General features: G+C 41.2%; 1 protein-coding gene across 1 annotated transcript in view; it reads right to left on the reverse strand.

The window, feature by feature from the left end:
- The window catches only part of LOC144676331 (uncharacterized), a gene marked incomplete at its 3' end in the record, with an annotated part of 42,004 nt that extends 19,524 nt beyond the window's left edge, over positions 1–22,480 (reverse strand). The window contains exons 1-8 of the mRNA XM_078536774.1: positions 21,209–22,480; positions 15,677–15,816; positions 11,700–11,988; positions 9,266–9,386; positions 8,458–8,690; positions 1,554–1,638; positions 611–756; positions 360–500 (exon numbers count right to left, since the gene is read on the reverse strand). Of these exons, the coding sequence (XP_078392900.1) occupies positions 360–500; positions 611–756; positions 1,554–1,638; positions 8,458–8,690; positions 9,266–9,386; positions 11,700–11,988; positions 15,677–15,816; positions 21,209–21,247 (1,194 nt within the window). The remainder of the gene's footprint in view (positions 1–359; positions 501–610; positions 757–1,553; positions 1,639–8,457; positions 8,691–9,265; positions 9,387–11,699; positions 11,989–15,676; positions 15,817–21,208) is intronic.
- Between the last annotated feature and the right edge of the window lie 3,652 nt (positions 22,481–26,132).

Here is a 26,132-nt window from a genome sequence, read left to right on the forward strand (position 1 = left end):
TTGAAAGTTTCAATTGATAGAACAGCAAGAATAGCAACAAATGTGAAACTATCAATAAAATAATCAAGTTGGAGATGAAAAATAAATAGATTTACTTATAAGGGACAGAGGAAAAACTCATGGAAAGCCTGCAGTCTGTATAGCGAACTTGGAACTAGGCATTTAAGACCTCCGATAAAGCTGCCAGGTTTGACTGACTGTAAGTACTGCTGTTCAGTGAATGTTTAATTACTGTATATTTAAATAAACGTGACATTTGATATTCAATCTTGTATAACGAGTAAATTTATAAGCTCAGAACACACATTTACCCCTCCTCAACCATGATATTAAAACATTTAAATACAAAAATCAAGTACCTCAAATCGAGGTAGCTCTTGTACAGTTATCTTGGACTCATTAGGTTCTGAAGCATCTTTAGATTCCTTTGGCTTCTTTTTCTTTTTCTTCTTTTTCACTTTCCCAGCTGCTTCTTTTAGTTTTGTTTCACCATCAGTGCTCTGCAGAATAATTTGATATTTCACATTTTGATCACATTGACACTTTAAAAATTAGAATAATTTCAAAGCTAAAAATGTAAAACAACCAGCATTTTTGGTTCCACCCTGACCTGCGAAACATTATGTGTAGATATCTTTGGTGGAGCTGAACTGAGAACCGGTTTCTTAGGTGCTTGTGAAACAATTCTGGCCCACGACAACACAGATGGAGTGGCAGTAGATGATAAAGATGATGCAGGCGGTGCTACTGTACTTGCTGGTGCAATAACAAAATGAATAACAATTTATATTATAGCATTAACATACAGAACAAAAACACAGACACATATTGGCACACATTTGAAGTTTATATCAAATGTAACACATCTATGGAGGTATTTTTCATATTTCATGAAGACATGCAATTAAAAACATCCACCACTTTGATGGGGGTTGGAGTGGGGAAGAAGTGAAACGTTTGTGCTACAGGAACAAATTCTTAATCTGCATATTAATATACAAATCCAAGCCAATTCGTATTATTTAAATTAATATAATAGAACACAGAAAAGCTGTGGGATACAATCCTTTGTTCTCATGAGTTAGTAGGTCATCACAATATTGGGATATGAAGCATTTCTCCTGCCTTTTAATTATTTAACCAATGTGTTGTATTCCTTAAATGTTTTACAAATTTTACAAAATGCTCATTGGGAGGCTAAATGAAATCAAATATATGAAAGTAACTGAATGTTATGAAAAGTAAGTCTGTTTAATGTTAGCTGACAATAATCTCAACTCTAAATAAAAGGCATTAATATCAGTAAACGCTTTCTGCAATTTTACATTATCATACATAAATAATGGTAATTTAAGTAGTAATTTAAATTTTTAATATTTCGTTACAAAATTATCTAGATAGTCATCAATCTGGAGAATATGTCTATTGTTCAACCTAGTTTTCTCAGAAGCTAAGGCTACTTATGTTGGAAAATGTTTTACTGAACAGCCATTTCTAGAAATAGCACAACATAATCCAAAGCACAAGCAAAGAAGGATGGCAAATCTGCCTACCTGTGACAGTAGTGGAACCAGAGACAGAACATTTCTCTGAAGCAATTGGAAATCTAGGTAACTGGGTTGTCCCCATTCTCTCATCCTAGACAACAAACAACATGTTAGATTTCCTTCACAAATGGAAGCGTGACAATAAAAAAAAATGAATTGCAGCTACAAATGATGATGATGATGATGATGATGATGATGATGATGATGAGAGTAAATCAATATAAAATTAGTTTATCGCTTGGTAGTACGGAACTTGAGTATTGCTGCAAAGAGACATGCTGTCAAAGCTTTTCATCAGGACAAAAGAATTGCAAGAATACCAAATCTCAAAGGGAATGACAATTTATATTGCACTCGTGCAGATTTGGTATTCTTGCAATTCTGTCCTGAAGAGTGCAAGACGAAAAGATTTGACAGCATGTCTCTCTCTGTGATAAATCAGTTTGCTCAGCATTTATTATTTAGTCTGATATATTTTGCATCTTACAATGATATTCTACTGCACTTCAACGTAAAATTTACATTCAAGAAGTTGGACTCAGAAACTCAATAGAACCAGAAATTTCAACATTCAAGAGAATATCTGTCAGGTATTCATGGAGTGTTGAGAAACTCATTCAGGAAAGATACTATAAAAAGAATAAACATTCTAACAAATTAACAAAAAATTGTAAGTTCACCTTTTAAACGCTTTTAGGATGACCTTAAACTGAGGACCCATCTTTACTTTTGTGGACATCAAAACAAAATCCAAGACACTTTTCAAAGAGTAGAGGAACACAAGACTTAAGAGCAGGCCACTCAGTCCCTTGAGCCTGTTCCACCATTTGATATCATGATTGATTTGATTATGGCCTCAAATCCACTCTCCTGTCTTTTCTCCCCATAACCCTTGACTCTCTTGTTAATCTAAAGTCTAACTCAGCTTTGAATATATTCAACGACCAAGCCTCCACTGCTCTCTGGCAAAGAGAATTCCACAGACTTAGCAACCCTCAGAAAAAAATTATCCTCATATCAGTCTTAAGTGGGAGACCCCTAATTTTTAAACGGTGTCCCTTAGTTCTAGATTCCCCACAAGGGGAAACATCCTCTCAGCATCCAACCTGTCAAGTCCCCTCAGGATCTTGTCTGTTTTAATAAAATCACCTTGCATTCTTCTAAATTACAATGGGTATAAGAGGTTTTTCAGATTCTCCCCAGCATTTATCAGTCAACAAATAATACCAAAACAGCAAATCTCCCTGTTGTGGGACCTTCCTTTGCAAAAATGCCTCCGGAATTTTCCTACATTACAACTGCAAGTGTACTTCAAAAGTATTTCATTGGCCAGGAAGCACTTTAGAATATCTTGACATTTTGAAAGGAACTAGATGGGCTTAATTTTGTTGGGGCCACAGGGGCCCTGATGGCGGGCTGGAAAACCGACACAGAATTTTAACGGCACTGAAGGAGGCCATTCAGCCCATCGTTTCTGCACGTCTCTCTAAATGAGCATTATGACCTAGTGCAATTGCCCTGCCTTTTCCCCCATACCCCAACACATTGTTTGTTTATATTCAAATAATCTTCTCATGCCCTCTTGAATGCCTCAATTGAACCTGCCTCCACCACACTTCCAGGCAGTGCATTCCAGACCGGAACCAATTGTGTGAAAAAGTTCTCTCTCACGTCACATTTGCTTCTTTTCAAAATCACTAAATCTGTGCCTTCTCGTTCTTGATCCTTTTTACAGCTTCTCCCTTCCTACTCTGTCCATTCCCCTCATGATTTTGAACATTTCTATCAAATCTCCTCTTAGCCTTCTTATCTCCATGGAGAACAGTCCCAACCTCTCCAATCCATCTTCGTAACTGAAGTTTCTTATTCCTGGAATCATTCTTGTAAACCTTGCCCTGGCCATCTGGAGGGCCCCTGGCCACATTTCAGGCCTTACGTGCAGCTAATTAGCTGCTGTCAGGGCTCCCGTCCCTTTAAAGGATGAAGGCCCACCTCCAAGAGCTATTGGCCAATAATGAGCGTCAACAGCACTCTCAGCAGCACCACTGGGAGCAGTGGCCACAGCTGGGACTGCACCAAGCCAAGTGAAAGCAGTGATAAAAGCCATCTTGAGCACAAGGCGAGTGGGGTCTGAGGTTGCCAGGGTTAGTCAGGCCATGGGCGTGGGCCTGGGGGGCGGAGAAGAAAGAGGAGTGGTTGAGTGTGGACAGGGGATCATGTTGCCACTAGAGTGCCCTTTGTGCATCACAGGATACCTGATTTCGAGCCACCCCACCACCGAGCCAGCAGGAAGGGTGCAAGGGTTCACCAGGCGGTCTCCCCATGAGGTGGAGGGCCCACCCTGTCCTTGGTAAAATGCCAGCAGCAGCAGGAACAGGCCCTTCAGTGGGGGCACTTAAATGGAACATTTAGCCTCTGGGCGGGAGAGGTGTCCTCCACCTTCCCCGCCATTGGCAGAATGCTGTAGCGGCAGGAAAGTGACAAGCACTCCCACCACCACCTCCCCTCACCATTTCATGGGCCCCTTGCCTCCCATCATATCCCTAGGAGGGCTGGTAAAATCTAGTTCTATAAACACAAGTTATTTATTTTCTTTCTTTTATGACCAACTTTATAATACACCCCCAACATGCTTTTCAAAGAAATATTATTTTCGAGCCTGATGAAAGAAGTCACACATAAATTTGGTTAAAGCACCAACTTGTGCTTATGAACATACACTTAAATCTGTAAATTATGGACACCCAAGCGACTGGTATCAGCTGTCCTTTTTAAATGTATCCTCATTTTAGAAATGATTTTAATAATGTAGTTTTGGCCAGGTTCATGAAAATAGTCGCCACTCCATTCGACCAGTTCCTGAAATAGGCAAATCTGCCATCCTACCCCAGGGGCCCGGCAGTAACAGTAGCTGAGGGGGGTTTCAAATGATGGATGACCAACATGGACAGAAGTCACAGGAGGGAATTCAATCCCTGTCAGGGCAGCAGGAATAGTTGCCCAAGAAGGGAGCTGCTGCCTGCTCCTGTTAATATAACCTTGTTGCTGATCCCAGCATGGCAGTGTACAGGGCTCTTTCTTTTAGAAAGGGGAGGGACAGAAATGTTAGTACTGAAAAGATTTGCACTTATATAGCGCTTTTCATGACCACCAGCAGTCCCAAAGCACTTTACAGCCAATGAAGTACTTTTTAAAAAAAAATAAGTGTAGTCATTGTTGTAATGTAGGAAAAGCACTGAACTCTGCTGGTGAAAAGCTCCATGAGCACTAGATTGAATCAACTTGGGTTAGGCATCTAGAGTCTAACTCCAGGATTTGGTTTTTTCAAAAATTGCAATAATTTAAATGTTGAGAGAGTTTAATAATGGTGTATAGTAGTGCGAGTGCATTGCAGATGGAACAGGTTACCCATGGTGTGTGATTTAACAGGTTGTTTTGATAGTGCAAGAGACATTCTACTGTGAAGGATGTTACCCTGATCTCGGTTTACATTAGGAAAAAAATTGTCAATTGTCTTCCAGGAACAATGGTGAATCAGAGGCATACTGGCAGGGGCAGGGACTGTAACCAGGGAGGTTGGAAAGGGGGAAAAAGGGGTTCAAACCCAGGGATTGGCAGTGACATTGCCACCCAGCTGGGCAGGACTGGACTGATCTGGTTCCATTCTTATCTAAGCAGAGCCAAAGAATCACTTGCAATGGCTTCTCTTCCTGCTCACACTGCTACCCCTGGTGTCCCCCAGGATCTATCCTCGCCCTCCTCCTATTTCTCGTCTACATGTTGCCCCTTGGCGTCATCCTCCAAAAGCACAGCATTAGTTTTCATATGGAAACTGATGACACCTCATCTCATTACTATCACCACCTCTCAATTCACCAACTCTTGTTAAATTATCCAACATCCAATACTACATAAGCAGACGTTTCCTCCAATTAAGTATTGGGAAGACTGAAGCCATTGTCTTCAGTCTCCACTCCAAACTCCATTCCCTAGCTACATAAGAAATAGGAGCAGGAGTAGACCATATTGACCGATCAAGACTACTCCACCATTCAATACGATCATTGCTGATCTTGGGCTTCGACTCCATTTTCCCACCCATTCCCCATAACGCTTCGTTCCCTAAGAGACCAAATATCTATCTCTTTATCAATGATTGAGCATCCGCAAACCTCTGGGGTGGAGAATTCAAAAAATTCACAACCTTTTGAGTGAAGTAATTTCCCCTCATCTCAGTCTTAAACGATTAGCCCCTCATCCTGAGACTGTACCCACCGGTGTATTAGATCCCTCAACCAGCAAAAACAATCTCACAGCTTCTACCCTATCAAGCCCCTTCAGAATTTTGTAGGGTTTCAATGAGATCACCTCACATTCTGTGGAGGTTAGAATAATGCAAGCCCAATTTACATGCCCTCTCAAAGGACAACCCCCTCATCCCAGGGAACAATTTAGTGAACCTTTGTTGTATGATGCAAGTATATCATTCCTTACGTAAAGAGACCAAAACTGAACAGTACTCCAGGTGTGGTTTCACCAAAACCCTATACTATTGTAGCAAGACTTCTTTATTCTTGAACTCCAATCCCCTTGCAATAAAGACCAACATGCCATTTGCTTTCCTAATTGCTTGCTGCACCTGCATGCTAGCTTTCTGCATTTCTTGTACAAGCACACTCAAGTCTCTTTGAACTTCAACACTTGCAAGTTTTACACTTTAAAAACATTCTTTGCTCTTACGACCAAAGTGAATAACTTCACACTTCCCTACATTATATTGCACCTGCCATCTTGGCTACTGACTCCATTCCTCTCCTGGTCAACTGTCTGACACTGAAGCAGACTGTTCTCAACCTCGTGTCACATTTGACCCCAAGATAAACTTTGAGCTTCTGACCACATCTCTGCGTCATCACAAAGTCCACCTAATTCCACTTCCAAAACACCACCCAACTTCATTCCTGCCTCAGCTCATCTGTTGCTGAAACCCTCATTATGCCTTTGTCACCTTTGGACTTCACCATTCCCGTGTCCTTACTTAAACCAAGTCCCATTTCACCCATCACACCTGTGCGTGTTGACCTACACCTGCTCCCAGTCAAGCAATGTCTTGATTTTAAAATTCTCATCCTTGTTTTCAAACCCCTTCATGGCCTTATTCTTCTCCATCTCTAATTTCCTCCAGCCCACAACCCTCCAAGCTATCTGCGCTCATCTCATTCTGGCCTCTTGAGCATCCCCAATTTTAATTGCTCGAACATCATTGGCTGTGCATTCAACTGCCTAGGCCCCAAGCTCTAGAATTCCCTCCCTAAGCCTCTGACTCTCTACCTCTCTTTCTTCCTTTAAGATGCTCTTTAAAATCTACCTCTTTGACCAAGTTTTTGGTCAACTGGCCTAATATTGCCATATGTGGCTCAGTGTCCAATTTTGCTTTATAATGCTCCTGTGAAGCTCCTTGGGACATTTTACATTTAATGCACCATACAATTTAAGTTTTGCTGATGTTATCGTTATGCCTGCCATTTCCTACCTTACAGCCAATTTCTCAACCATTTCCAGATTTTACCTTTAATCCTCATTATTTTAAGTAGCAGCTTTTCCTGCAAAATGTCAAATGCATTTTTGGAGTCAAGGTAGACTACATTTTTACTGCATAAATGAGAAGGTTCTTTTGATGATTCATCAAAATCAATTTTAAAATTTATTTAGATGACAAGTTCAGGGACTACGAGACACAAAATTATTATGAGTAGTATTTCCCAATTTAAAACGTTTAACATAACTAATATTATACTGGATACAAACGACATTTAAAATAATAAGATGTACAATCTGATCAAATTTAAATCAAATTACTCTCAAAAATGAAGCAATCTAGAATGGACCAAAAAGAACGATCAAAGAATCCTTTAACAAAAGTGATTCATTGCATTGCAATTCAGTCATGGAGGCTCCCTGACACAGATTTCTCAGTCAAAGTGGGAAATGATGACAATGCCTTAAATATAAATTCAGAGCTATTTAAATTTTAGCAAAAATCTCATTAATCTTGTATCATTTTTGTGAAAAATGGAAGTTCAAAATCAGACTTCTTGCTTCCTCATTGCAAATCTCCTAATTTCTAAATTGCAGTAACAAGTCTCACACAGGGGCTAGGTTTTACTTTGGTGGCAACTGGGATACATACAGTATTCTTATAAGAGTTGGCAACAAGATTCATGATCATGATCCTACTACACTCCTCCTATTACTACTGTCAGTTTTTCCCTACGCAGTTGTTTTCTCCTTGCGCCATACCCTTTGGATTAAAAAAGTTACATTTGCAATGTATGCCAAATCTGATTATGCATATCGTTTTAATTGCTTTCAAAAAAGAGGAAATTTTTTAGATTCTAGGTAATATAAAACAGGTAAGCTTCACTAAGATTACAGGAGATTCAAATTTTACATCAAGATTACAGAAAACTCTCAATAGCAGTGCAATGCATAGTGAACAGGAACTTAACTAAATCATTTAGTAGTTAACGTATTGGTTCAATGTGACAAAATAAACATTTTCATTTGGTGAATACAGTAAAGGTTTTGTCGCACAGGCAATGAAGGGATTTGAACACAAGTAGGAGAATTTCAAAATCAAGACATTGAGTGGAAGCGGATGTAGGTTCCTGTATTTCAGATTGATTTCAATTCGGGGCATTTTTAAAATAGCTTGGACTAGTGCCCAAGTTAGTCCAAACTAAGTTTAAAACAGTCAAATTCTGAAATTGTTTTTTAATGATACAAACAGCCTTTTGGATGCAACCAGAGTTGCCTCAAAGTTGAACCAAGAATGCACATGATAAATAAAGTTTTGATTAAAACAGTTAATTTAAAGCACAAACTGATTTTATAGTATAGCTCCCCATACCGTATCTGTTGCATCATCTGATGGCCGTATTTTGGTGGACTGCTCGGAGCTTTTACTGGACACCCGAGCATTTCTGAGGTCACAGCTAGATTGGTTTGTTACTGGGCTCTGTAATACGGGGAAATCACTTAATGCAACTTCAGTTGTGATAGTAGTCTGAGGCTCAGATTCATTTTGAATTTTCTGAAGTGGCTTTGATTTGCTGTGCTGGCATCTGTTAGACTGCTTGTCCTCTGTACAAGATTAAAGATGTACTTGTTAATCTCAATGCTGGGAATGCAGAAGCTAGTCAATATGATAGAGCTCAAGGACAGGATCACAGCAACAGAATGCAACAAATGGTAAATAATTGGCAGGTTCTCATAATTGTTTGAAGTGTCTCTGGGGGTCAGGAATTCGCACATTCATGTTGCTACTCTGTTCTCAGGTCAGTGGAGAATGCTGACCGGAATTGCTGAGTTTCAGAGGCAGTATCGCACAGGTGCTTGGTCATCAAATCGGAAACAAATCAAATAGGAACTACATCTATATGTGGTAACATAGCTTTTAAATTTTATGTATAACAGTCTTCTAAACAAATGCATATATCACAAGGATTAATTATTCAAATAGTTTGCTAAAAGAATGCTCATTAGCTTAGGTCCTGTTCATGTTAAACCAAAACCATACCCAAGCTTCTATATAATTTCCAATATGAAATGTAAACTTTCTAATATGAAATATTTTGGAAAAAAATCACACGCAGAGAACTGCACGTCTCAAAACGTAGAATAATTTTTAACAAAAAATTAAATATACTAATACTTACGACCTTTGGTTGCATTATCCCTAAATACATCAGGCTGTTGCAAGTGTTCACCTGTTGCAGCTTCAGGTACTTCATTTACGTTTTGTCTCTGGTTTCTTAATTCTTTTCTGGACCTAGCTTCCTAGAAATTACAGACACTGCAAACATCAGTGAGTTAGTTATGATCAAGCTACAGAACATACACCTTTGGACTTTTATAAGCAACATCACACGCTAAACAGCATGTGTTCACTACTGGCTGAGCACAGTTTTTAAATTAGCTATTTTGTACATTTTCAAATCTTTTTCTCTAATCAGTTTTCTTCATCTCCTTCCTGAAGGAGTTAAACTCATTGCTGAAGTATGGATCCAATGATAACCACTGCAAATTAACTAACAGGGCTTGATTTAAGACTCCATATTTTCATGTCTCCTCCAGTCTCACGTTCAACATATGCAAGAAGCTCATGGACTTTATTGCGAAGATGAAGACCATCCGACCAGCTGCCTCTACAAGTTTTCTCATTTCTCTTACCCCACAGGAGCAAACCTTCCTTTGGAGGTCCTCCCTCCCCTAACCCTGAACTTGCAAAAGAGAGAAAGATGCAGCTCCCCTGATGCCCTAAGCTCATTTTGTCCATGAAACCACCTTCTACTCCCTCTATCCTATACTTCTGACCACCAAACTTCACTTCCTGGCCCCCTTGTAAGCTGATAGAGTTAACAATTCTCTCTTCTCAGGGACTGATACTCTCTCCTTCAAATCGAAATTAGAGGAGGATGGTGTGGTCGTCAGTGTCAACGGCTGTAGACAGGTTAAGAAGGATGAGGAAGGATAGTTTATCTTTGTTACACTCACATAGGATGTCATTTGACACTTTGAAAGGAGCAGTTTCAGCATTGTGGCAGGTGCGGAAATCTGATTGGAGATCCAAACATGGGTTTCTGGGAAAGATGGGCAAGAGTTTGGGAGGCGACAACACATTCGGAGAAGAAAGAGAAGTTGGAGATAGTTTGCAAAGACAGAGGAGTCAAGGTTTTTTTTTGAGGGGATGAATGATGACAATAGGTTTATCTTTGGTTCGCCCCTACAAATTCCATTCCATAGCCACCAATTCTACTTGCTTCCTTGCGAATATCCAAGGCTGAACCCAAATGTTTGCAACTTTGGTGACATATTTGATCCCGAGCTTCCAATCGCATATCTATCATCACTAAGACCACCTATTTCCATCTCCATAACATTCCCAAACTTCACCCCTGCCTCAGCTCATCTGCTGCTGAAACCCACATCCATACCTGCCTTTGTTATCATCTCCAGATTTGACCATTCCAAAACACATCTGGCAGGCCATCTCTCCGCACCCCCCCCTCCCAAACCCCACCTTCCGAAACTTTAGGTCATTTAAAATTCTGCTGTTCAAGTCCCAACTTGCACCAAGCCTAATGCAAAAACAAAATACTGCGGACGCTGGAAAACAAATAAAAACAGAAAACACTGCCTGACCTGCTTAGTATTTGTAGTATCTGTCGAGAGAAAAACAGATTAAATGTTTCAAATCAATGACCATTCAACCAAACGGATCAGTTGCCAAGGCCCTAGGCTCTGGAATTCTCTCCCCAAACCCCCTCTCCTCTCTTTCCTTCTTTAAGATGCTCCTTAAAATCTACCTCTTTGACCAAGTTTTTAGACATTTTTTTTAAACATAGTTCAATGTCAAATTTTGTTTTTAAAAGACTCCTGTCAAGCATGCTGGGTCATTTTATTACTTTAAAGGCACTATGCAGGGGAGGTGGTGGCATAGTGGATTTGTCACTAGACTGGTATTCTAGAGACCCAGGGTAATACTTTGGGAACTGGGTTCAAATCCCACCATGATGGTGAAATAAAACTTTTTTTAAAAAGTCTGATGATGACCATGAAACCATTGCCAATTGTCACAAAAACCCAGCTGGTTCATTAATGTCCTTTAGGGAAGGAAATCTGCCACCCTTACCTGGTCTGACCTACATGTGACTCCAGACCCACAGCAATGTGGTTGACTCCTAAATGCCCTCTAAACAAGGGCAGGGCAATTAGGGATGGGCAATAAATGCTGGCCTAGGTAGTGATGCCCACATCCCATGAACGAATAAAAATAAATACAAGCTGTTGTGCTATGACTAAAGTCACAATTAGATGGTACAATCAGTTCGTCTCCAATAGCTCACCCAAATGTTCATTACTGATTTGTAAACTTTGAAGAATGTTGATGGGCTTTGCAGCTGAAGGGTTTGGTGGTGGTGGTGGTGGCGGGGGGGAGTAGGCAGGGGTCATTACAGTATTGTCCCCCATCAATATCCACACGTGCACAATTCCAGCAGAGGTCATTGAATAATGATCAAGATCAAAAAATTGACAGATACAGGAAAATGGTCTTGCTGTCCTAATACATCAGAGCAGCACATGACATACCTTGGATGATTGGTTCAAAAATGATTTCTCCTTCTCGGTGTCCTGTTGGCCTGACTGTTTTTTCTTGTTCCCTCTACTACCATACTTGTGCTTTGACAAGCAAATGTCATCACAGCGTAAAGGTGTTTGTGCGTATACGTTCAGTGAGGAATCAGATGATTGTTTGTATGAATAGCACAAGGAGTAATCCACAGGCAGGTGAGATGACACAACTGGATAGGATGTGTGCAACTCTGAAAAATTCTGAGACAGTTTATTGCAGCCATTCTCTGGTGTGTGCAAATGCTGCCTAAAAAGGATTAGAAAAACCACAGATTATTGACTGATATGGCTGTGAACCAACTGCAAGAAAAGTCACTCTCCTCTTGTATAAATATCTATCAAAGGGATACATTTCATCTATCAGTGAACCAGCGTATTCAAAACATCTCTGCATAATTTTATCCTGTAAAGTGTGAGCCAGCATAGTTTTCAAAAATAAAAACCTTACTTGGAGGCCTTTTGCTTCTACATCTTGGTCATGTGCAGGAGAACTGATAATTTTTTTTTAAATTTCAAATTTTATCCACTCTTTTGCTAAGGCATTTTAAATATACTGGATGGGTGCCCTCTGGTACCTTAGTCATATGGTCTTCATGTGCATGCCATGAGTGAGAATACAGTACTCTATCGGCTGCATGAAGGGGAAGGGGGCAGGTATCTCTGCTAAGACCAATAATGTCATCACACAACAGATGCACTTTCACCGAGATCAATGGAGACCAATAAAGCAGCAGGAACTTTGCTAACTTTTCCCCTCTCCAGTTAAGCAATTGCAGCATCAGCTGAGCCCAGCTGACTGGGAAATGAACTCGACAACTTTCAGATCGTATGACACAATACCACAAGGATAAATGTATTGCTTGTTGTGCATTTTACTTTTGGATAAATCTAAAATTGATTAAAAAAAGTACAATAAATAGCACAGTGTGCACCAAAAACTGTGCTCAGTGAAGGTCACATAGGAAATCACACGGTGACATTTTGGAAACACAATTGCAGCTTCTTTAATAAATGTGCAATAAAGAAACAAGGCAAGCAGGAAGAAAAGCAGCATTTCTTCTTGCCCTAGTTTATTTTCAAATTAGGTTTTACATATTGTCCCCTACAGATAATTACACAGAAGTTACAACACAGAAACAGGTCACTGGGCTGATCAGTTGTGATGTTTATCCTCCACATGAACAGTAGTTCCTAATCCTATATGCCCACCCCCATACCTGTATATATTTATCCCCATTCCTTCTAGTAACTAATTAGGCTAAGAGATCATTTCAACTTCAATTAGCAACTCCAATATGCACTCCATGGCTTTGTGACTCCGCATTAAAAAGTTTATCCTGCTTCTCTCCTTCCCCCTCACTCCTCTTCCCCATTCCCTGGGAGTCAAAGAGGGTGTCAGGTGGGAGTGGGGAAACAGGGAGTGGCCTAACGGCCAGAAGGTGGGGGGGTGGGTAGAAAGACACCGAGGGGAGTGGGGAGGGGGAGAAGAATCCACGAAGTATCAAATGTCTGTACCAATGTGAGCAGAGCTCTGTATTTGATGACTTGCAGCATGTTTTGTTCCCCACTGACATTATCTTTTAGAAGGTAGGCTAACAGAACCCTGAAATCTATCGATATTTGCAGGCTGTCTCCCATATAGACAAGACTGAACACAACTGTTCCCTAAAAATCAATCTCTGACCAAGCTTTTGGACATCTAGTCTAGTATCTCCTTATGTGACTCACTGTCAAATTTTGCTATATAATGCTCCTGTGATGCATCTTGGGAATTTTTTACTACATTAAAGTTGCTATATAAATACAAATTGTTGCCCGAGTCTCAGTGTCAGCCCCTGTACACGTACATTATGCTGCAGGAAAAAGGGAAAGATTCGCTTCCATCTGCTACTGTATAACTCATGGGTGTCTCGGTGTCAGTTCCAAGACATGTACACCACAATATCATCCTTTACCTGTCTCTTTACTAGTATCTGTGTCTCTCGTTATTGATCTCTCTGAAATTAGCTATTCCGTTTCCAAAATAGTAGTGACTTTAAAAGTGCTCCATCGGCCAAAAAGTACTTGAGACACCCTAAAGTGCTTTATAAATGCTCTTCCCTAAGTTGCTGTGAGGAAATTAAGAGTCAGTGTGTGACCGAGTTAAATGTAGGCCAGCCCTCTCCCTTAAGGACATTGTCTAACCAATTTGGTCTTTGTGACATAGAGAAAGCTTTCATCAGTCTTGCATCTATTTTACTCAAATTGTTTGAATTAATTAATTGTTAGATTCTGTAGGTCCTGCAGCGATCTCTCCTGCGACAGAGAATCCACTGATAAAAACATCAAGTGAAACTTCTCTCTCCTGAAATTCATGTTTTCTGTTTGTTCACTTTTGGTCCCCTCTCCCTCTTTCTAGGCCTTTGCCCTTCTGTCCCTCTGTCCTCGCCGGTCATTAGAACATAAAAATCTAAAAGAAATAAAAGTAGCTGCCCATAAAGCCCCTTGGGCCGGCTTTGGTGTACCCCCTCCAAGGCGAATATATCTTTCCTTAGGTATGAAGAGCAAAACTGTCCATAATATTTCAGTAATAAACACAAAATGCTGGAAATACTTAGCAGGTTTGCCAACATCTGCAGAGAGAGAAGCAGAACCACAGAATTTTAATGGCACAGAAGGAGGCCATTCAGCCCATCGTGTCTGCACCGGCTCTCCAAATGAGCAATATGACCTAGTGCCATTTCCCTGCCTTTTCCCTGTGCCTCTGCATATCGTTTCTATTCAAATAATCACCTAATTCCCTCTTGAATGCCTCGACTGAAAAAGAGTTAATGGTTCAGGTCGTAACCTTTCATCAGAACACAGTATTCCAGTTATGGTCTCACCACATCCTTGTACAATTGCAACAAGACTTCCTTACTCTTGTATTCCAATGCCCTTGCAATAAAGGCTAATACAATATCTTGCCTTCCTAATTGCACCAGCATGCTAACTTTGCGTTATTTGTATACAAGGACATCCAAATCCCTCCGAACACCTAACATTTAATAGCTTCTCACCATGGACAGACACACAGTAGATGGAATTTAATGTAGAGAAGTGTGAGGTGATACATTTTGATTGGAGGATGATGAAAAGCAATGTATAAAATAAAAAGTACATTCTAAAAGGGCGCAGGAGCACAGGGAACTGGAGATACATATGCACAATTTGTTGAAGGTGGCAGGGCAGGTTGCAAAAGTGGTTAAAAGGCACACAGGATCCTGGCCTTTATAAATAAAGGCATAGAGTGTAAACACAAGGAAGTTATGTTGAACCTTTGCAAAACTCGGGTTTGATTTCAACTGGTGTACTGTATTCAATTCTGGGCATTACACTTCAGGAAGGATGTGAAGGCTTTAGAGGGGCGTACAAGAGATTTACAACAATGGTTCCAGGCTTGAGGGATTTCAGTTACATTGGTAGATTGGAAAAACTGGGGTTGTTCTCCTTAGAGAAGGTTGAAAAGGTTTGATTGAGTTGTCCAAAATCATGAGGGGTCTAAACAGACAAGATGGAGAGAAACCGTTCCCATTGGCATAATAGCCAAAATCCAAGGAACACCAATTTAAGCAAACTGGCAAACGAACCAACGGCAATGTGACAAAAAACAGTTTTTCCACAGTGAATGGTTAGGAATCTGGCTGCAGTGGTGGGGGGTTGGGGGGGCCTGCGGTGGTGAAGGCAGATTCAATCATGGCCTTCAACAGGAAATTGGATAAGCGCTGTCCTGAAGGGCTATGGGGAAAGGGACTTGCTGAGTTTCTCTTGAAAAAAGCCTACATGGACAAGAGAGGCCAAATAACCTTCTTCTGTGCTGTAACCATTCTGTAACTGGAAATGTCAATCCAGGTTGCTCCATCTTTTCTTAACTTATGTCATACAAACAAGCTACAGAATTATAAATTAATATTTACCTGTCCACATAAGGATCTTGAACGAAAGGATAGCAGGTCGTTAAATATCTCGGCAATGTAGCAGAAGATTCAGGCCATTTGGCTCCTACTGCTTGTTGTTTTGGCACAAATGGTTCAACGTCAGCTGATAATCTGGAGGCCTGTGAAAGATTGGATTATATTTTGTACTGTATTTCATTAACAAAAAATGAAAAAGAAACATACAGTATGCGAAATAAAATGAACTGCATCAAGCTCTGTGGTAGACTTCTTCATAGTTTAGCTCCTGACTTCCACCATCTACATGTCTCCACTTGCCTAGATGGGTGCAGCTCCAAAAAACACTTAAAAAGCTTGAAACCATCCAATACAAAGCAGTTCACTTGATTGGTACACCATCCACTATAAACACCAGTGCAGCGTGGCTACAGTAAGGGAGGGAGCGAAGAGGTGGGGGGTGGAGTCAGGAGAGACAGCGAGCGAAGTTGCGGGGTACTTAAAAAAAAAACAAACACAGGCTGAGCAAGCGTAGTTACAATGTGGTTCTCGGAACATGTGTCGTAACGACGCTAAAACAAAAATGGAGGCAGCACTATTTGGGCAAGTTCCTTTATTTACAATTTAAAATGTGCTTAGAACATGCTTTAAACAGGGAATACCTGTATATCCAAGAAGGACAGGGTAGCAGATGCATGGGAACACCGTCACCTACAAGTTCCCCACCAGCCACACACCATCCAGATTTGGAACTATATTACCGTTTCATCACTGTTGCTGGATCAAAATCCTGGAACTCCCTTCTCAAGAGTGCTGTAGGTGTTCCTATACCACATGGACTGCAGTGGTTCAAGAAGGCAGCTGACCACCACCTTCTCAAGGGCAATTAGTGATGGGCAATAAATGCTGGCCTAGCCAGCGACGCCCACATCCCATGTAAGAATAAAAAGGTGTTTTTTTACTAATATTAACTTTTTTTCTCTGTTGTACACAAATTCCTTGACCAGCAGTGTCCAAAGGTACCTGCTGCCAGGGCTTTGTCAGTGGCTGATTCTGAAAGTAACTATATGGCTTTTACATCGGCCAGGATATATTCACTTATTTTAAAATAGAGGAAATATATAAAAGGAACCTTCACCTTGCAGATTAAACAGAAAAGACACCTTAAAGTAAATTTTGAAATGACATAAAACCACTTTAGAGCACTCGTAATGCACCCCTGAACTCTGACAAAGTGCAGCATTCCTCACAATAAATTATGTGACTGAAACTTTTAAAGGATGTTTCCTGATCCTGTAAATCATGTTTGGTCTTTGACTGTCCCTGGGAAATACCAAATATTCTGGTGCCAGTATGGAAAGGGGGAACAAAACAACAGACGTGCATCATTTTTTATCACAAGGACAAAACTTGCATCATCTCATCCCCATTTGGTAAACATTGTAAAAGGTGTTTATCAACCTCTTTCCTAAGGCTTTAAGCTAACATTTGCAAGCTAGTTGGGTTGAAGGCCTGGTTTGAGTCTGGCATAAAGGCAGCTGAGAAAACAAGATGATGCCAATTCCAACAGAAAAACAACCTAATAAACTGACAAGTTAAAACTCTTACAGCCTGCCTTACACCTAAACAACTTATGTCACTTTTATTGTATTCCAGATCAACCCAAAGCATATTCCACAAGCACCAATTAAATTAACAGGACAGAAAGAAGCCATTCAGCCAAACAGGTCTATGCTAGCACACCGTCCCACTTTATCTAACCTATCAGCATATCCTTCCTGCTACTTTCTCTTTCGTGTTAATCCAGATTCCATTTAAAGTGTGGTCCATGGACCACTGGTGATCTGTAAGGGTCCTCCAGATGGTCCACAGGCTGATCCAAACTGCAAGTCACTGACACAACGTGGCCCTGCCAAAGTCATACAAGAGTACAAGTAAGAATCTGCACCCCCGCCATTCATGTGACATCACACAACCAGACTTGGCTCTATCTTCCCCTACCAGCCCCCGTGTGCATGGCAAGAGTTATTATAAGCGCAAGCAATGACAATAGCGTTTACAAGCAAGATTTATGTTACTGTTGAATTTGATGAATATCCATGTAATACAAGTATTCATTTCACAAAAGAAGATTGTGATGATTTTATAAAACATATAGAATGTTTCAAATAAACGTGTTCTCTCGCACTATTAATGTTTATAATATTAAAATGTCTCTTTTTGTAGCTGGCATGAATTAATTTACATATGATAATTAATAAAAAAATAATGTGCATACATTGATTCCATTTAAGAGTCAGAAATCAAAATATTTATAGTTTTCATATGTTCCCATTAATTCAAATTAGTTTTTTTGCAGTAGCAAGTGAAAGTGGATGGAGTAGGACCTATAGGTGGTTCACAGGGTCTTTTGCCCCACCCAAGTGGACTGTGGACAAAAATGTTTAGGAAGCACTGTTTTAAATGCATGTTATTCACATCAACTACTCCTTGTGGTACGGAGTTCCACATTCTAATCAATCTCTGGATAAATTAGTTCCTCCTGAATTCCCTATTGGATTTATTGGTGACCATGGCAAGTGGAAACTGCTTCGCTACATCTATCCTGTTAAATCTCTTCAAAATTATAAAAACCTCTTAATAGGTCAAGCCCTTGGCTTTCTCCATTTTGAAAGAAGAGCTCCAGCCTGTTCAGCCTTTTCTGATAAGTATAACTTCAGGTCTGGAACCATCCTTGTAAATCTTCTCTGTACCTTCCCCAGCACTCAATATCCATTTGATAATATGGAGATTACATGTCTGGAAGAACTGCAGAGAGTCAATTAAGCATGCCAAAAATGGAAAAGTGCTTTGGTTTACAATTGACAATATAAATGAAAATTAAATAAGTCCCAGCTTCATGTTGGTTGAAACCAAAGCTACGCTCCCACCAACACCTCCAAGCCACTGTCCACAATTGCATTAACATCCCCACCCGTGAGCCGGAGCTAAACCTGCTGGTGCAAAACCTTGCCAGCCTGGATGACACTAAGCTGGCTTTCTTTTCCATATCACTTCTTCATCAAGACCACTTTTTCCACTTCCAAAATATTCCATGCTGTAATCCACATCTACTGTGGGGATCCAAGTGCTCACTGCATACCATGCCCAGTTTCAAACAGATAAAAACCCAAAACACCAAGTATCCTCTTGCTCATGAAGCCCAGTTTTAAACACTATACATGGACCATATCCACATGCTGTATTACAGGCTTCATCCCATCGATCTAATAACCTCAGGAAAAAATTCTGCATGGCTAAGCTCAGAGTTGATGAGCTGAAATCCAAGCTTCAGACACTGGATACATCAGGAAGGGAAAAAGTTACCTAGCCACTTTTGTTCCAGCAAGAAGTCACACCCCTGATGTTAAGTACTTCAGATTTGGTCCATGGTGACAGACAGGAGGGTGAGACTACAAGTGAGGTAGGTATGGGAATCCAGAAAATAGCACATAAACAGCCTCAGCCCTTGCACTTGTCCAATAGGCATAAGGTCCATGCAGCCTGTGTGGATGAGAGCAAGTACTGCAGGGAGGGGGAGCAAACTGACCAGAGCACCTTGCTACAGGGGGTTATTCAAGTTGTGGCTGTAAAACAGAATGTAGTACTAGGGTCAGTATAGCTAGAGATAGTATAGCTTCCCTCTGCACTAACCCTGAACCATCATCTTTCCCTAGTTCCTCTTCTATATTTCTTCATGACCTCTCTGAGCTCATCTTGTCCATGAGATCTACCTCCTGCTCCCTTGACCCCATTCTCACTAAAAAGCTGACTACCCAACTTCCCTTCCTGACCCCCATGTTAGCTGATATTGTAAACAGTTGTCTCCCCAACTGCTAAGCCTCTCTTTGTTGGACTTCAGCTAACTAGGCTTTTCCTCCCTTAGGGTTTTCCTCCATTAGCCTCACTGCCTCTTTTTCCTCTTTAAACCTGCACCTTTGTCCACGCTTTTGATCATTTGCCCTAATATTTCACATAGCTCGGTGTCAAATTTTGCTCTTGTGAAGCACCTCGGAATGTTTTACTACATTAAAGGCATTATAAAACGCTAAACTACTATAAAATATAGATTGTTGTGTTTCTATCAACACTGTCACTTTTTTTGGGCTTTTTTTTCTATCTATTGGTTCAGTCTCCTGCTGTTAATCCATATTACTGTTTAAATATGAATACACCTTTTGCATCTTCCAGTCTCTGTGACTGGTAAAATGTCCAATTTTTCCTTCAAATCAGTGAATATGCTCAAAATAAAAAAAATCTGCCTCAGCATTCCAGGAACTTTTCCCTGGGCACTTGAATATTCATGGAGTTTGCAAGACATATAAAACTTTTCTGGAGGTTGCAGATTTGACACTCCTGCAAGTCTAAGACCTAAATTATTGCCTTCTATTTTGCGACAGATACTAAGCTGCCTAACCTGCTGTGTATTTCCATCTTTTTTCTGTTTTTAGATTTGCAGCATGTGCTTTTTTTTTCATTTTTGTAGACGATTTCTGCACTCTGTCCGATTCTCTTCGAGATCTTATATAAAACGTCCCCGAAAAGGGTTCTTTTTCCAGGAATGATACGCTTGTCTAGTTTGAGACTGCATTTATTTTAATCTATTCCTTCTTCCTCAACACACTTCCTGCTTTCTTGAGTTTATATTTTTCAGGGATCTTTTTATACACAAGTTAATAAAATGCTGACCGCTCACAATTAATACTAGCTGATAATTAACACCGACTTAATTAAGATAAAACAGCGCTTTCATTTTAGCAAAATGAGCAATGTATTAAACAAAACGAGCGACGATCAGTAATGACCTGAAACACATGTCAAGACTCGAAACTCGTTCTGTTGCAGCGATGGGAACATAGGAATTGGCGGACGAAAAAAGCTGGACGAATATCCTTAACTAACTCGCCAGCTACTATCGCGTGATACAATAACGATCAAACAAACTCATAATCGTAACTATAACTCCGGTAATTCGGTCAATATTTGGCTAAAGGTGGCATGAAATCTGAGGGAAAATGTACAATCTTTAAGAATAACTACACTTCAGCAGTACATCGCTGCCTTTAAAGCGCTTTGGGACGTCCTGAGGTGGTAAAATGTATGATGCAAATACCAATTCTTTCATTTCATTCTCACTAAAAATAGGATTGCCAAGGTTGCAATCTGTAATGTTTTATTTCTTTAGTCTGACGGGATTTTAAAAGGCTGCAGATTAACAGACCGAGAGGAAGCTGGAACAGCAATCAGAGCCATTATGGTCCCCCAGCTCTTCAAGTGCTGAGCCAGTCACTTCCTTTCACTGGTGACACTTCGCGCCGCCCGTCACACAGGCCTGAGTTTCTGCTGCCGGCATCTCGCCCGGTGCCAAACATCGACTCTCCCCTCCTCACGGCCCCAAAGGCCACGGAACTCCCTCGGCCGAGGGGAAGGGGGGGGGGGGGGGGTGCCAAGCCACCGAGCCGGCTTCTCTCGCCCAACACCGGGAACTGGCAGCAGCTCGAGCAGTCCCCGAGTTACCTTTGCTCCGGCCGCACCGCCGCTGCCCCGCTCGGCCATGGGCTCGATCTTTCAAACGGCCGTTCCAAAGCGCCGCTGTCACAACATCAACACCCGCCTCACTACGGCAGCCCGGAAGGCTCAAAGGCCGGAGAGACGAGCAATCGGCATCAAACATTTATATTGGGGCTTCCTCTGCTCCCCAGTGACAAGACAAGTTATCATGCAGAGTTTTTTTTAAAAAAAAAATAAACCGCAAATGTTGTAAATTATTTTATTTGTGCGCACTCCGACAAGTGTTTACAATTAATTATGTAATTTCAGGTGCGGAAAGCCATTGGGCCCGCCCTAATTGTCCTTCCTAGCATTCAGTTGTTTCATAAATCATTGCCGGGTTTTAATCATTACTCGATCCGGATATCTGTTATCGATCATTGTGTGAAAAATAATTTCTATGACCTGGTACTTGTTTGAAGCTGTGTACCCATGTTGTACTCCTCGTTTAACATTCAAGGTTTCCTTTTTCTGTAACCGGGTAGGTTACAATTCCTCCTTTCTATGCCGAAAATCCAGATTCTCCATTAATTCCTTATACTGTAATTTGATCCATATGGCACTGCTTGCCCAAAGTTGTTCGCATTGCTTAAAATACTGTCCGATCATAGCATTACAAACTTTGATCACCACCTTCTCTGACTATTCGACATTTTAAAAATATGTAGTTCAACATCCTATTTGCTTTATTAACTGCTACAGTGCATTTATTGGACATATTTCGTCATTGAGCTTCAGTCTCTTTCAACTTCATCTTTAATTATTTTAACAGTTCATGGAATAATATGCATGTCACCAATTTTACATTTACCTGCAGTATGTTTCATTTTTGCATTGTTCTAACTACTTACATATTCTGTCCAATAGAGAACATTAGGAAAAAATTACTTCTTTCTGCTGATGGTAATTGAATTACCTATACAGTACTTATCTGTAGTATAATAGCAGCAGATCTTGCAACAGACTTGGGTGTCGATTGGCCCAAATAAAGCAACGACGAGTTACTGGACTTGGAATCCAGAAGCCAGGACTAATAAATTAGAAACAAAAACAAAAATTGCTGGAAAAACTCAGCAGGTCCGGCAGCATCTGTGGAGAGGAAGACAGAGTTAATGTTTCGAGTCCGTATAACTCATCATCAGAACTTCTAATAAATTAGAAAATGTGAATTAAACTCCCACTGTTGTAGTTTTTGAATTTGAATTCAATTTTGAAAATCTCCAAATAAAGCTGTTGGATTATTGCAAAAATCCAAATTGTTGATTAATGATCTTTAAGGAAGGAATCCAGTAATCCTCACCTGATTTGATCTATACATGACTCCAGTTCTACACTAACGTGGTTGCCTTCTAACTGCACTCTGAAATGGCCTAGTAAACCACTCAGTTGCATCAAACTGCTAAAAGGGCCCACCACCACTCAGGATGACCAACTCTTATGAAAGAAAACAAGAGACACTTGGACTGTAGGTCTGGGAGGGGATAGGGGTCTGCCTGCTGGTGAACATAAGATAGGGTTCTAGTGATAATAAGAGGGGTGCGATTAAAGCAACCAAAAAAAACTTACAACTTATTTTGTGGAGTTGAAATGTTGTCATTGCTCTGCTGATTGACTCAGACTTGCAATCCCACTCAAATCACTCAACTGAGACTCCCAGGTTCTGTCTCCCACAGGCTGTCCCAGAAATACAGGACTAAAGGTGTCCCTTAAGGGACAAAGTCAAAATAAGGGACAATCCTTTAAAATACAGGACAGTTGGTCACTCTGCCACCACCACCACCTCACAGCAACTAAGAATGGGGAATATGCTGGCCTTGCCAATAATATCCACATTCTAAGAATGAATGATTTCAAATATATTTCCTCTTGTGGGGAAATCCAGAATGAGGGGGCATAATATTAAAATTAGAGTGAAGTCATGAAGCACTTTTTCACACTGTTACGACCACAGCTAATCTTAATTGCTGCACAAAACAAATCCCAGAGGGAATCTTGGTTTACAGGCCATACATCTTCGTATTCTGAAAACGAGAAGGAGACATACTGATCTCAGTAGTAAGGTGTACAATAATATCTATTGGGATTTTAAAAATTTAACAGCAAAAGTTTTATTAACAAGAATAAAAGAAAACTTCAGCACAAGATTACAGTTGCACAATTAAGGTTAATCTTGCAAACATTCCCCCCAAAAAGACTCTCCACTTGGTCAGACCCACAAGTAAACACCCTCCAGGCTACACTCCCTTATAGATGTTTAACTATAAGAAATCCACTGTAGTAACTGTAGCTTTGAGGAATGTAGTGATTGTAGCTTTAAGACTTGTTGTACTGTGTAGTATCACGTAACCATAAGAACGAATCAGCCCTAAGCACGGGGAACCTTAGGCTGGGGAGGGGGCAGGGGAAGTTTGTGTCTATTTGTGGATCTTGATAGAAGCATGTAACACCTGCTGAAGCCCTATAAATAAAGTTCACTGTTTCTTATGAGAAACCTGTCTGGAAATCAAGTCTATAAATAATAATCATCCAAGGCAAACTGCTGTAGCTTTAATAGAGGCATACCACATGACCTGTAACTCACTTCCATTCTGCTGTGGAAAACTAAACTTCAGAATAAAACTGCTTTTTGTAGCCCAAGATTTTTCTGGCTTGACTGGATGGTTGATTCAAACTGCATCTCCTCCCAGCCCAGATCTAACAGCTCCCAACTTAAACAGGTCCAGCTGCTCATCTCACAGCTCAAAACAGCAGTTCCAGCTATAGCTCCTCTAAGCTCTCCACAGTAGCTCTAAAATATCTTTTTTACCCCTTTCATCTCAGGTTCCATTGTTCTCACACCTCTTTGAAACTCAAACTCATCCAAATATAAGATCTTTCATGTTTCCATCTTGTCTTTGCTTTCGGGACAATAAGATATAATATACCCATTTCCTGCAAGATGCAAACCTGTTTCTTGTTACATCTGACTCCCCTTTGATATTCAAACAAACTTTCAACATACCTAAAAATGCAAATGTTAAATCTAACCTATTTACTTGTATCTCAAACCTAACACCTATCCTTTTCATGTTTCAACCTACCCAGACAACCTAACTCCTATTAATCTCTGCCCAACTTAGTTAAATCATACACACACACACACACACACACAGCCTTTTCAAAGAATAACACAATATTCCCCCAAAAATATTTATAAAATCATCCATTTCTCACAATACACAGGACAAAATCATCCCAGATTTGCACAAAGTGCAGTAGCGAGAGTGAATCCAGCCTGCAATGGTGGATTTTCGTGCTGTATCATCCCCTTCCCGCCTCATAAGTTATGCAGTCATGGGAAACACGGTGGATCGCTGGTGGCCAACCTCTGATTTGCCCGCCATGTCATTACCTAACTCCGGGTGCCATATTTAAACGTCATCCGTGCACACAGTTCTCAATGCTTGCAGTCCAAGACTGCTCCAGTGAAAACATGGCCCCAAAAGCCAAGAAGAGTGCAGCTCTCAAATTCAGTGACGCATCCCTTGGTTGTTTTTTGGATGCCATGGAGGCCCACCATGATGTCCTCTAACCCCACTCTGGCCGCAGGAGGCCCATCAGTCTCACCACTCCGGCATGGGAGGCAGTGGCAGAGGTAGTCAGTACCAATGCTGCACACAAGAGGTCAGCCATCCAGTGCAGAAAAAGGATGAATGATCTCATCTTTGCCGCCCGGGTAAGTCAAACATCTCATTACTCGCAATTCACACACTCAAGCCCATCACTGGCATCTCGCTCACTACCAGCTCAAGGAAGATAATCACTCATGCCCTCACCTCCATTTGGCCTCAGCTCCCCTGGAGATTGTCTCCTCATCCTGCCCATGGCTGCACTCAGCACACACAGATGCCTGGCATCTGCCCTGATCACACTGTCTCCATCAGTCTTTATGCAGGACAAGATCAAGCAAATTCAATAGGAGAAATCCCAGAGCGGGGATGGAGTGCCAGACATTAATGTCCTTATTCCACTTGAGAGTCAAGCATTGGAGCTGGCTGGAGAGGACGTGGACCATTCCTACAGTGATGGTGAGGCTGGTGGCAAGCATCCACATGAGGATCTTGTACCACATCATCCCTCTGACAACGCTACTCTGAGTCCACTGTTCGGTGTGTAATGCAGCTGCCAAGCACTAATAATCTCCATTTTCTCTCCTAGGTACATCTGTCACGTTGCCCTCATGCAACCCTGACCCCGATTCCAGTACCAAGAGCACCTCAGATGAGGATCCTGAGGGCAGCACCATTGACGGCCTGTTACAGCGCTCACCCATATCCTCCACTAGCGTGGCAACACACGCCTCAGTGGGGACTAGATGTAGAGCAACCTTGGGATCACAATCTTGGGAGCACAGCATACAGTCTGTTCCACAGCAGACAGAGGCAGGCACATCCGAGGTTACCAGCACTCGGAGGACTCCTGGATGCAAGGAGTCTGCTGAGTCTGAGTCAGATGACGAGACTCTGGACTCAGTCCTCAATCAGTTGTTGGAGCTGCAAAGACAATCATGGGAACAGCAGGAAGGGTTGTCTGGTGCATTCCTTAGATTGTAAAGGTTGATGGAGGAGTCCATTCACCTTCTGTCTGAGGTGATAGCGCTGGCATGCCAATGCACTGAGGTCAACACTGGCAGGATGGTGGCCACTATAGAGATCTTGGTCCAGGACATGCGTGGGCTGAGCTCCATTGCTGACGCCATAGCTGGCCTCCAATAGTGTCAACGCAAGAGGGGTGCCAGGCACCTTGGTCTCACTCCGGTTTCCCCTTCTCCTCAAGGAGTTAGCCAGAGGCCGTAGGGCATTCATAGGGAGGAGGACCAAGCAGCTTAACACCCCAGGGCCATCCACCCAGG

The sequence above is a fragment of the Cetorhinus maximus genome, unplaced genomic scaffold (assembly GCF_964194155.1).
Source record: "Cetorhinus maximus unplaced genomic scaffold, sCetMax3.hap1.1 HAP1_SCAFFOLD_1516, whole genome shotgun sequence".
In the NCBI taxonomy this organism is placed as follows: Eukaryota; Metazoa; Chordata; class Chondrichthyes; order Lamniformes; family Cetorhinidae; genus Cetorhinus; species Cetorhinus maximus.